Here is a 13,537-nt window from a genome sequence, read left to right as displayed (position 1 = left end):
AAACTCACCCTCACTGATACGGATATCAGTTATATCAACACTCGATGATAAAGATAAATATATCCTTAACAAGCCTCAGATATTTGTTACTGTATTAACTCTTGTAGATATATTTGATATAAATAGACACTTGGGTGAGATTCTCTATCTAACATGTTTAGATACTGTCAGTTTTATCCCGATATCCCCCAAATTATGTTTTCAGTTTTTTTCCTCTGATATCAAGCTCAACAGTTCAAAATGCTCCATCACTCACTCACTCTCTCTTTACATCTGTATATTGCCAGGACCTAAGGGCTGTGTTGAAACTGTGCCTGGTCAACGCTGTAGCCGTAATGGAGTATGCTGTCACTGTTGCAGTCAAAAGTCCAGGACAGATTCCAGTCATACTGAAGGTATCTGTCACCTGCCTCATACCATCTACATCTAGAATGGTCAATTACCAGAATGATTGCTTTCTCGAGACGTGGTATTATTGATTGCTGACTGAGATATACATTGCCCACTTAGTGTACGAAACCAGGCCATACACTTTTCTCCTAAGGAATTCAATACTCTGAAGTAACATGTTTCTTTACATTCATTCTCAGATTTTCCACTCAGTGCCTGACTTGTGTCGTTGTTGCTATGGCAACCACCACCCTGAGAAACCTCTCTTGTGTCGTGTGATCAACCAGTATTTACTGGCTCACCAGCTTTGTCGCAATGAGGAGAAGAATTTAGTCAAGTTGATTTCCACAGCTCTGAAGGTAAGGAGTTGGTTTTTAACTTAATTCTAAAACATATGTGTGATGAGATTGTCTCCTTTAAGACTTTTTCAGGTATTCTGCATGCAATATCCTATGTAAGAGATACTGTGGCCATATATTATGTTGATATAAGAATAGTTAGGAAAAACCTGTTGACAATATCATGAACCTTTTCAGAGTTTTCACAGGGAGGTCAGTGGCTACACATTTAAAGAAGCTGCCATTGTACCCCCAGCTGAGTTTGCCTCTGCAACCATTTTGCCTTTCATTGGCTCATATAACTCAGGAGGTCAGGAACAACCAGTCAACACTGAGCTTGCCTTGAGGCTGTTGATCTGTGTATTGGAGAATGGATGTGACAAGGACTGTGATTGGTTGATTGAGCTGCAACCACAGACACTTCTTCTATGTCTGTTTGAGCTGCTAGATGACTGTGTGGAGCTGTGGGATGGTCCAGTCAACAAGCCCAGTATCAAACAGTCCTGCCTGAGATGCCTCTACCTGATGCAGACCAAGGGTGCTGGAATTTTCGCAAAATTACATGGTCAGCATCTGCATTTATGAACTGTGATATACAAAAGTAGAGACTGTTAATAATTTAAGGGTAGGAGGGATGACAATGATTTTTATGGTGGTGCATGTACAATGTGAATGAAGTCGTTTTTGTACAAAGTAAGTGACCTTCCATCCATGTCATCTATAAAATCAATGATCTGCCTCACATGATATTATTTTCTCTCTCTCTCGTCTCTCCCCACACTCTTTCCAGCCATAATTTATGAACTGCTCCTGGCATGCCCAGTGTTGACAGTAAAAAGGTTGAAGCTTTTGAAAAGGCAGTATATTTTTGACCAAACAAATTCCAAGCAGCATGTACCTGTTTAAATTACTAGTGCTGCCACAAATAATTTAAGCTAGTGTACTATTTGTGGGAAGTATATTTGAAAGAAACACCAACAACCAAGTTTCTTTCATCCTATGATATACTTGTAAGAATCATGATAATGAAAAGGGCTTGTGTGGATGCAGTCATTCATCGATGTGTTTTGTGACATGTTACCGACATCATATGAGTAGTTAATGGTTATCAAGATTATGCTACAGATCAGCCAATCGTTGTTTAACATTACTCCAAACCTTAACAGTTTGTATTTTCTGACAATGTTGTAGAGATGGCTGCTGATTGGTTGAAACTGAGAACAAAGGATCTTGATTGGACAGTTCTGGTCCACCTTCATAAGACTATCTCTTTCCTGGATCCAACACAGGCAGACGGTCACAAACTGGTAGGTAGGGTAACAAGACATTATCCAGCCTCATGTAAGAATGTTGAGTTTTGATCGGTTCATGTGACTCAGATAAAAAGCTATGTACATTCGTCACGATCCGCTAGCAGGGAGTACAAAAGTCATATTATCCTGCCACACCTTGGTGACCACATGCATATCCAAGCCTTTCGTAACAAGCACTGCATTGAGGTCATTCACTCATCTGGTGTCAACAAGGCAGCAAGGAAACGTGAACTGTGACATCTCTAATAAATTTAAAATAAGTCTATTTGATTTAGTAAAACATTCATTCCAATAAATGCATTATCACATCATGTCTTGGGAAATACATGGTTTTATCAGACCCCTGATAAAACCCCATATTTCCCTCGACATGATGTCATAACTTATATCAGCATTCAGTGAACACCTAGAATGCAAATTGAGCGATATACAGAAAATATTAAAGCATATACTTGGTGCACATTTCATTGATGTCAGTGAGTTGGTATTGCTAGTACATGTTGGGAACTGTCCTAACTGTTAGTTGTAAGAAGCAACTGACTAGGTTCCACAGATCCAGGCTTGCTTAACACAGACAAATTATCTGATTGCCATGGATAGTAGTATCAATCAGTGGATCTTCATTTCAAGACACAACTAGGGTGGTGGAATGGCCGCATTCAGTTACTCACAGGGGTACAATATCTTGTGTCCTCGCAATAGTACATCAAGTATCCCAGAAGTGGTTTGAACTCCAGACTTGAGTTCTCCCGGGAGTCTGCCATCATATAGCAGGAACGTTGTTTGATGTGTCCTTAAACAAATAACGATTACATACATTGTTAATTTCAAAGTCAGTATTTACATTCTTTTATATTTTCAGTATCATGACCATTTTGATGAATGTGTATATATTTTGTTGTTATATAAATTTGCTTGACAGCCTGGGAATCTGTTTCCACTTTTTCTGTTGTAGTTTGTGGAAGATGTAGTTCATCATGTGATGCAGTGCTGTGGTGAGTTGCCTTCCTCTGATACTCTGAAGGTCCCATGGTGACCCCAATGACTGTTTAAATGCAATCTGAAGGACCCATAGTTTATGGCATGCTATTGTGGATCATTGATCATACTCTCAATCCAGGCCCAGGTGGTTTTGTTTGGCTGATATTTCTGGTATGTTCATAACTTTGGTCAAGATGTCTGATATTAAAGAGCTCCACTTGATACTTCTGGTGCAAATGTGTTTGTACAGTTTCTAAATTTAGCAACAGTTCATAGTTCAACTCAAGTGACAAAAGTTCAGTCTGGTTGTACAAGTCAAACATTGGTCACCTTTTTCTCAAATCTTTTGGTAAAATGTATATGTATGGTAACTTAGTACTGTGTGGTACATGACTCTGAAAGCTCTGTGATAAAGGGAGAAATTCCTGTCTGTTTCTACCAGCTGACAACTGTCTATCGCTGTTGAGGTGTTCAAGCATCTCCGAGGATACAGCAGCTGCCATCAACCAGTGCATCCCAACCTGTCATAGAGTTATCTCCACTGATGTTCTCACATCTGCCCTGACAGAGGTAGGTGCCTCTATGACAGCTCTCAGGAATTGTTTGAAAGAGGGTGTAATGAGATTATGTTTTTTGTCATATGCTACAGATATTCTGCTCAAATGTCTCCTTCAAAGAATATGTTGTGTACATTTCCCTTGATGAGTTTAAGTGTTCTTGCGTCGTACTGAAAGCCCAGATTTGATTCCCCACCAGGGTATTATGTTTGTACCTCTTTGAACGGCCCCAGTTGCTCTATAATGATGTTAGTACCAAACCATTGCACCCTATGCAATAAAGAAGTTGACTATCCATAGAATTTGGTTTTCCTACTATGTGTGAAATCCATTTCTCGTGCCCCTGCTGTGATATTGCTGAAATATTGCTAAAATAAGTGTAAACCACAACTCGTAGACTCACTAATTCAAGACCGGGGGACTTCGAGGACAGATCTGTCATGTTTAAATAGGAATTATTCCTTTCAGCACTCCATGTTTTGGAAATGGTGTTACCCATGCTGTTGCATGTGATGTTGCAGATGTTGCGAAACCTGCAGCTGGTGGAGTGGAAACGGGTGAGTGGTTGTCTGTGGACTCTCATCACCCATGACTGCCTGATCCCTACCTACAGGGTGCTGCTGTATAACAAACTCATTCTGGCAACCAGGAATGGTAAGTATGCACTCAGAATTCTTGGATCCAAAGACTTGAAGCCCATTTATCATGTCCTCTTGGGTGGTGGGGTAGCCAAGTAGACTGAAGCATTTGTTCATCATCATTTAACATCTCACATTTATATTTTCAGAGGTGAAATGTTTATTGACATTGACTCAGATACTGTCTGATGTTGTCATGGCAACATCAAGTGACACGTCTGCTCCTGCGTCTGCTGTCCACCATGTCAACACCTGCTATGTGGCAGTCCTGCAGGTAATGTTGATTGATAACCTTCAAGTTCAAGTGTTCTTGGTTTGGTGAACCTTGCACAGAATTTAAGTCACTGATAAGGTTAAAACCAGCAAACAACAAAAATCACTCTGGAAAACAAATGTTAGAAATACATAAATGTGGCTGCCATGTTTAAACAAACCCTTGACATATTTGAAATAAAGGATGACTATATCAGTAACAGAATACTGTTGAATTGAGTTCCATGAGGTTCAAAGTTGTATTTGTGATTGTACATTGTCTGTTTAGTGTTCCTGTAATTGACATTCTTGCCTCTTGGTATTATTTCAAATGTTTTTTGAACTGGAATCAATTCAGGGTTTTGGTTGAGTTTTTGTCTGAGATATTCATCATCATTGGACTTGAAATATACTGAACAGCAAAAGAAATGGAAGTTTTGAAATGATGAAATCTCATAACAGTAAGTGTTCATGTTTATGTCTTCTACCTAAAAACTTAATAAAAAGCCAGAGCTGCATTTCTTTTGCTGTTCAGTATATGATACATTGGATACTTGACATTGTCAAGTGTAGTAAGTAGTGGTGTAGTAAGTGCTATCACAGAAAGGGAGAGAATATTGACTGTCTCTGAGGGGAGAGTACACATATTTTATAGAAAATAAACAAGTACATAGGTATGTACATGTGTATGTATGTGCGTGCTCACACATGCCCACACCGAAATTTTTTTTCTTAAGGAGCTTTACCCCCAACCTTCGGACTTCATGATTTATGTGCACCCCTCTTCTCCCAAACCCTGGATCCAACCCATCATGTAATAAATGATCGATCACTTAATACACAAAATATGTTAATCCCATTACTTGAATTTGAAGGAAACTACATGACTGTCTATGTTCCAGGAACAAATGAAAGTTCTCACAGACATCCAGAATGAAAAGACTGTGTCATTTGTACTCATTCAGATATTAAGTCATGTGACTGTTGCCATGACCTCAATGGACTTTGACCAATCAGAACCCTTGTTTGTGTTTCTCCTGGACCTTCTTGGCAAGTATTGTGACTTTAAGAAAGGAAGACAATCTGTCTCAACCATCCAGAACTTCCGTGAGCTGGACCAGGTTGTGGTGCAAGCTGTGTGTCTGATGGAGGACAACAGCAGACAAGAGACAATGTTGAAAAAACTGAGGGAGAAAACACAAGACACAGGTGTAAAGAAATGAGAGCTCCTGAATGTGGATCATATCAAGCTGACCTGTTACTTTACACAACTATTCTCGATTTCCGCTTTTCCCGGTTGGAGAGGACAGGTCGGAGTCATGTGATATTGTATGATCCAAGATGTAATGTGAACAAAACTTTCAGGGAGAAAAATGTTTTCATGTCATGTCTGCAGTATGCGAAACACTTTTTGCTAGCCAGTCTGGCAAGTTATGCCTGAAAGATACTAGCATGCAAAATTTCAGTAGCCAGAAATTTCAATGTAGAAACTATGCAAAAAATTACCAAAACAGATGAGAATAAGATATTGTCAAAATGACACAGTTTTCATAATTAAGCTGCTAATATGATGAACATTTTCTTATGGACATAATCTAGCATGATTTGAAAGTGTATCTCTAGATCATTAACAAGACGGAGAGAGTGATATATTTACAAAATACTCCCATGAAAATTCACTTGCCAGCTGGGCCCGTGACTAGAGATTTTCTGTCCTGGCTGGATTTTCACTAGCGACAGGCAAGTGGGCCAGTTTCTGTTTTGCTTGCTGCATGTCTGGGAATAGGGCTATTCATCAGTGCTGATGACGTGATGGACAGAACATTTCCGCTCATTGTTTTGAGTTATGTATAACAGTCCTACAAAAAATCTGGAGATAAGAGATGTGTGGCCAGATGTCTGATCCTAAAGGCTCAGGAGAGCCATTCTTGTGCTTGTTGGTTTGACTGCAAAATCAACTGACCAAGGGAGGTATAAAGAGTGAGTAAGTTTACTTTCACGCCGCACTCAGCAATATTCTAGCCATATGGTGGTGGTCTGTAAGTAATTGAGTCTGGACCAGACAATCCAGTGATCAACAGCATGGGCATCGATCTGCACAACTGGGAACCAGTGACATGTCAACCAAGTCAGTGAGTCTGACCACCCGATCACTTTAGTCGCCTCTTACGACAAGCAGAGTCACCTTTTATGGCAAGCATGGGTTGCTGAAACCCAGTTCTACTCCGGACCTTCACAGATGGAGGTATAAAGACAAAACAGAACCATCATAACTAAACTGTTTTATTAGCAACTGAAGACACTGTGACAGCAATATGAAAGTATTAAATCTAAGGCCACTACACAAACACCCAGTAAATTGCCTTGGTGAAACTGTAGGACAATATGCATACACTGAAGAAATAAACAAGTGAACACTTTTGAAATAGGAATGTGTTTGGTAAGGAAGGCATTGAATCCATCAAAGCTTCCCAGCAAGCAGGGCAATATGCAATATGAAAGTATGTGTTCTTTTACTTTAGTAGTATTGTTTACAATGCACACAATGTTCTACGATCGGTGCATCCTCGATATCTCCAGGGCATACATTCCGATGAATCACCACTATACCCTCGATGCATCTATGGCTCCCTTAGTGCATCTATTAACTCCCTTGGTTGGCTTCTTAGCTGGAAAGTTGAGCACAGCAATCACAACTCACTGTCGCTGTTTAAATTGTCTAACCAATTAAACTTGGCAACACAAAGCATGCAGAGGTTCTCTGAAAGAGGTAGGAGTTCTTGCATATATTTTTTTCGGACCTGTCCATTTGTCTGTACAATTTCCCCGAAATCTAAGGCACACTGCAAACAAAAATGTGCCGCTACGGCAGCTATCTTTGTTGACACTGGCAAGTTCAGTTGTAACTGTGAGAATGCGCAGCAAGCAAAGGGAGGTAAAAAGCCATGTATGCATCCTGGGTATAGTGGAGACTTATGGGAATGTATACCCTGGAGATATGGAGGATGGGTTCGGTGGGGTAACCCTGTGTTTATAGTGTTAGCTTGTCACACTGACAGCTCAGCTTTGATTTCCAGCAAATTTCTGGTATCTATAATATTGCTGGAATATTGCTAAAAGAGGTGTAAAACCCAACATACTCACTCCATGTTTTCTGTCATATTTACCATCACAAATAACAACATGTCCATGAATATTGAGCATCAGTAAACTGATCCACAGTGCTATGGGTAAATCACTGTGACATGTTGAAGATAGGATACTCCTGCTTGAAATGCACATCTAAAAATAACATTTGTAAACAAATATTTGAACTTGGCACACTTAATTCCAAATGGCACAGCATCTCTTGGAATGCCCTGTGGTGAACTTTAAAGACTACAATTCTACCACTGCACTATATCATGCAGAGTGACATCTGACATAAAACATGACTTGGTTCTGGAAACAGCATAAATAAACTTGACATTTCCTTTATGCTCTTATTAATTACAAGTTCACTGAAAAAAAAAATAATTCATGAATATTTTGGGGATGTCTTTTTGTTATGAAGGGAAGCCTGAACACATAACATGTAAATAAATATTCATGATCTGTAATGCTCAGTAAGATTCAGATTCCTGTAAGTTGAAATACTAGAAAATTTCAAATGGTTGAGTCAGACACAGCCCAAACCCATCCGTCCAGGCTGCTTCCAGAAACATTGATCCAACCGATATCAGAAAGCCCATTCTTTTTATACCAGTGGTAAGAATGGTAGAAAGCCATTATGTTGATTCAATCCAATCACTTTAGCTTGTAAAATTTCTTCTCACACTGAACGCAGCATTTACTTCACAGAACAAAGCACCAATTTGCAGGACAACTCTGCAGGATTAAAAGGTTGCCCTAAAACAATAAACATGGCCGAGTGATGATACTAATAATACAATCAAGGAAGAAGGAACCTTAAAGGAATGATTTATCACTCCTACGTTCAAGAACACATTGTACTACAGCACATTTATCAGAACATAACAGTTAAAGTAAAGAAATACAAATATTACTATTTAACAGACACTGAATATAACAGATCTGTTTCCAAAACAAATACAAACACATACGTCAAGTACTTTTCCGAGGTGGTAAAATCAATGTTGAATACACATAAGATCTGACATACAATAAATTACTTCGTGAATCCTATATTCAGAACAAACTTGAAATACACAGGGATCATAAACACAGGTTTGTTCACATTACCTTTTTCTATGATTGTCAAGTCATCAGGAGTTGCTCTTTCAAAAAAAACCCCAAAAAGCAAACAAACAAAGCCACACAGCTTGTCAGCTCATGATATGGTGTGTATAATCAGGTTTATTCTTGAAATATGGAATTGATAGTACAGATCATTTGTCAGTACATTTGTCAGATCCAAGTCAATGTTAAAATTGTCAACAAACTGTTTTAAGTTACATTATTCTGGACATTAGGTCCCAACATAAACAAAACATTGTGAAAAAATGCTTCCATCTCAGTAATGAAGGCAACTATTTAAAACTGAACGCAGAAGTTACGTTTACTGTTGTTAATCTTAAAGGTCACATGCAACCAAAAAATCAAACATAATTAAAACACATTTATCACTTATTCATGACATATAATATACATGGTTGCTTTTAAAAAAACAAAAAATAAACACAATTATAAGCGTACAATCGCGATTCAAAAGTAAAATATTTTGTACTTCGGCTTACTTCCCCCGAAACGAAGCCCTCGGGAGACCGAACCCAGCCATAGCGGGTGGATATGCACTCAAGTGAAACGACGGCTTCCGATTGGCTGTTTCATTTGCTGATATGCTAGGTTTCATTGTGTGTACAGAAAGATGATCTGTTTGATGGGCATTTTAGAAGTATAGCCAGTCACCAGAAAGTAAAATTCTTTATGGATAACAACTTCTTATAGTGTACTTGATCCGTCGTTTCAGTATGGATTCATATACTGTTGTCAAACAAAATCATATACACTAAAAGAAGTTGTTATCCATGAAGAATGTATATAGAGATGTTGGGTTTGGAAAATACATATTCTCTGAATTTGCGCTCGATCCAGTAAAAAATCATGTCTGTAGAGATAGTAAACTAAACTGCGTGGCTGGAATCTGTCATTCGTCTAAGTACAAAGCAGGACTTGAAACTGACAAGAGTTTGCACCAGTTTCCGTGAGATCCAGTCATCCGAGAAAAAAGGATGTAGTTTGTTTGCAACCCACAGACATAAAAACATGTCATGTGTATCACACGTGCCTACTTACATAATGTGGCAGACACGGGACTCGGGTGCACGAGTCATAAATCGACTTATTTTCTTTATGTCGTATAGTCTGATAGGTGTTAAGTTCAAACTGCACGTGGTCAATGATTGAAGCTGTGTATTGCATGTTGTCTTTAGCAGACAGGCAGGCAGACATATAGGTGTGAATAAACCAGACACTGAGCTTTCTCTGTGACAGAGACTGCTCACCACAATCAACATGTTTTTTTTACGTAACGAGCAGATTATTTACTTGTTTGTGTACACAACCAAGATTAGACTACTGCTCACGACCTCAGTATGCATACTATTTCAAGCTCCGCGAATGTATTCACTGCGCATGTGTTATGGACACAGCGCAGCGCAGCTGTTGAAACCAGTTTTCCCCCCAGCGCTGGGGGAAGTTTAGTGAAACGTTTGAACTCCGATTTCGCGGGCTTTTTCTTCATCGCGTTTTTTTTCAACTTTATAGATTGAATTGGCATTTTTTATGATTTGTTTCGGTAATTGCATACCAAAAGGTACCAGAATCTGCAAAGTTGTGTTTTACGTTGCATGTGACCTTTAAGATATTATAATTCTAAAGTATCTGACTTCAAATACTATAGAAGCACCCCTCAAGGGTCCATAGGATAACCTAGATTTTATACACTGACATCTGTCAGATTGAACAACAGTGTATATGACATGGAAGCAAGCAGTAAGTCAAGTCATGAATTAAAAATAAAATACTGAATGTTCATGCATTTGTTACTGCACCAATTTGAAACAATCAGTATTTGACACAGACCGGACAGGCCATGCATAGGCAGCACAGCAAAGGGCTGTTACAATTAAAGCACTTTGTGATATATGTCACAATATGGGACAATACAGAACATGATGTACGTGCATACAGCACAATGTATGTCTAACATGTTTACCATATACAACAGTGAACAATGGACTTCAATGAAATGTAAACATATTGCACATAAAGCTATACCTTCTTTGACTACAGGTATTCTAAAATACTTTAGTGATTATAGTGGAATGCTGGGAACTTTTAACTGCAACATTTAAAAACAGTTAAGAGTGAATAAGTTTGAAAATGCTCATCATCAAATTCAGATTGGCAGTCATTAAAATGTGACTTAAACTTAAAACATGGAACTTAAGAATTTATTCTGAGATTCAATTTTTGTATTCATACATTGATGATTATTTTTCATATATCTAACAATAGGAATGCTAACTAGTTTCCTGTTGACTAGAATGTAAACAAAAGGAGATGCTTCTGACCACAACATAATTCATAAGCAGTAGTTAATGGTGTTCTGATTAATAGGAGTTAATAGGCGAAGATTTGTTGCAGTGACCAATTGGTCAAGCAATCGACCGCATTTTCTCATAATCGAACACATGCGATTTTGGAACTACTGTTACAGTTTTTGAAACAGTTGACAAGGGAAATTATCTTCAAAGTTGCCAGGGCCTGAAAACTTATTCAATTCTTAGGAAAATCACTTCACTAACCAAATTTTTCTTGAAGACTCCAGGAAGTGTATGTTCATGATCTATTAGTCATCACTCTAAAGTGCCAAGCTGCATCATGATATACATATCTGCAACAACAACATTGATAAGAAACTCTGAAAAATAACGCTAACCTCTTTTTGACCATTATTCATTGGTGAGATTTCAACCAATGCCAAACACTAGTAGTGGGGGTAGGGCAATACTAGTAGTGACAATTAACATCTGATGTCAATGACTATGTCTGACTATGACTGGCAGAGACAGATGACACATGCTCTTAAGCTTATCAAGCTCAAGTTGGAAATCTAAATAAAAATGGTAATAACTGGCATAAACGATGTATGAGGTACCTTTTATTGCACATAATTGATTAGTTGCAAGAAGTGTCTTTCAGGTAATAAATGTGATCATCAGCACTCAAGTAGAAATTCATACACAATGTTGGTTTGTTTCTTTCTTACTCCCCATACAGTACATTCCTGCCATAGTAGGTAACTGACTCCCTAGAAGAGAAATGAGTTCAGCTATGAATCAAGCTCTCTTGACATGCTCTCATCAAGCAGGAAAAGCCATTCAATAAGTCATCTGATCTGACAAATCTACCTTGATGGTGACTAAACCTAACCTGTAATTCCCATTGGGGGGTGGGGCAATCATATTGATAATTTTACCACACCACTTGTATTTCCATTGAAATACATACAACACAGATGGTGTAATATCATATGCAACACATACTGATACAAATTCTACAACAATCAGACAGTCACTATACTTTTTCAGCAGTACACAAACACATATGCATACTGACCAGCAAACTTACGTTGACATTTCAAAAGCAAATACATTAATTGGTACATCAGATTTATCTCTCAAGGGTGGAAATAACCCACTGCATTACTTGCAACACATCCCAGTCCAATGTTATGTTTCTGTCATGCAAGAAAATATGTTTATCGTGCCATATTGGTGTCCAGTTAACTTTTCAGTGTTAATTATTTTGCTTATTTAAAAAATCCATCCCCCCTCAAATAAAAAATAAATAATAAATAATTATTTGGGCAAATGACTTTACTTGTACCGAAGTACACCAGCAGTTTTAAAGTTATTTCCATTCTTGGCGCTGAGGATAAATTTCAATATATGACAGGTATATTTGTTATGAAATGTTTAGTTTGAGTCATTAATTTGAAATCTCTCAAATTGTTTGTAACCAAATACATCATGGTGAAGTTTCAAATGGATAGCAATATATTCACCTAAATAATGTATCCATGCTTTGTGTAACTATTAAAACTGACCATGATGACAAATCAAGTTTGCCACAAACAGCAAGTGTCTTTGTTGTTTGCACTCAGCAATGTTCGAGCTATATGACAGCATCACTGTATCATATGATAATCACTTGCTTGGTAAGAGTGTTATTACCTTCACCAAATATCAACAACATAGAAGAACCATTCACTTTCATTTATCACCTCTTTCAACATGCATGGATTCCTGAAGACCAGTTCGTAACCGTATCTTCATGATAGCTTCACTCAGGGAAGCACAAACAATACAAATACTGCAATGAACACATAGTGATGGTGGACCTAATTACATTAATGATAGGTGTTTAATTATGATAATATCTTGATATGACCTGACTGGTAACAAGACATGCATTACAATATGAAGGCAAGATTCACCTCAAATCATACAAAAAAATGAAAGACCAATAAATCATTAAATGCAACAAACAACCAAAAACTACATTCTTGAACACCAGGTGATCAGAACAAAAACATTTTATCCAAACTTGGCCTTTTCTTGAAAATGTTAACTTAATTGTAAACTGAAAATTCAGTTACCTCATTCCTACAAACAGTTGAAGATGGATATAAATATGTCAAAAAATGAAAAACTGTCTGTATTTACCAGCATGAGGGGCAATATTCCTTTGAATGTTAAACAAAATGTTCATCATGATCTTCATAACTCAGATATTGTATTCATCATCTTAACAACAATTGCCCATAAACTGTAAAACATAACAGCATGAACCATGTTATAGTCTGGTTCAAAAGCATTTAAAAGAGCAAGGAAGTATGGTATCATTTTCAAGAACATCACTTACATTATGTATACACATTTCAATGACACAGTTCATCCAATCAGTTGAAGCACTGTTTCATAAAAAACAGTATTTTCTTGAAAATATAAGCAAAAATGATTTACTGTGACCCTTGTATAAATATACTGACATCCACAAAT

The 13,537-nt window shown here is 37.7% G+C and overlaps 1 protein-coding gene across 1 annotated transcript in view; it reads left to right on the top strand.

Annotated features, from left to right (window-relative positions):
• The window catches only part of LOC137272246 (gem-associated protein 4-like), a 28,203-nt gene extending 22,197 nt beyond the window's left edge, over window positions 1-6,006 (top strand). The window contains exons 8-16 of the mRNA XM_067804605.1: window positions 288-395; window positions 591-749; window positions 927-1,293; window positions 1,920-2,035; window positions 2,997-3,036; window positions 3,465-3,592; window positions 4,101-4,233; window positions 4,367-4,491; window positions 5,372-6,006. Coding sequence (XP_067660706.1) covers window positions 288-395; window positions 591-749; window positions 927-1,293; window positions 1,920-2,035; window positions 2,997-3,036; window positions 3,465-3,592; window positions 4,101-4,233; window positions 4,367-4,491; window positions 5,372-5,692 — 1,497 coding nt within the window. The 3' untranslated portion in view covers window positions 5,693-6,006. The remainder of the gene's footprint in view (window positions 1-287; window positions 396-590; window positions 750-926; window positions 1,294-1,919; window positions 2,036-2,996; window positions 3,037-3,464; window positions 3,593-4,100; window positions 4,234-4,366; window positions 4,492-5,371) is intronic.
• The last annotated feature ends 7,531 nt before the right edge of the window (window positions 6,007-13,537 follow it).

The sequence above is a fragment of the Haliotis asinina genome, chromosome 2, assembly GCF_037392515.1.
Source record: "Haliotis asinina isolate JCU_RB_2024 chromosome 2, JCU_Hal_asi_v2, whole genome shotgun sequence".
Classification (NCBI taxonomy): domain Eukaryota; kingdom Metazoa; phylum Mollusca; class Gastropoda; order Lepetellida; family Haliotidae; genus Haliotis; species Haliotis asinina.
Note: the sequence above shows the minus strand (reverse complement) of the source record. Positions and strands in the feature narration are given on the sequence as shown.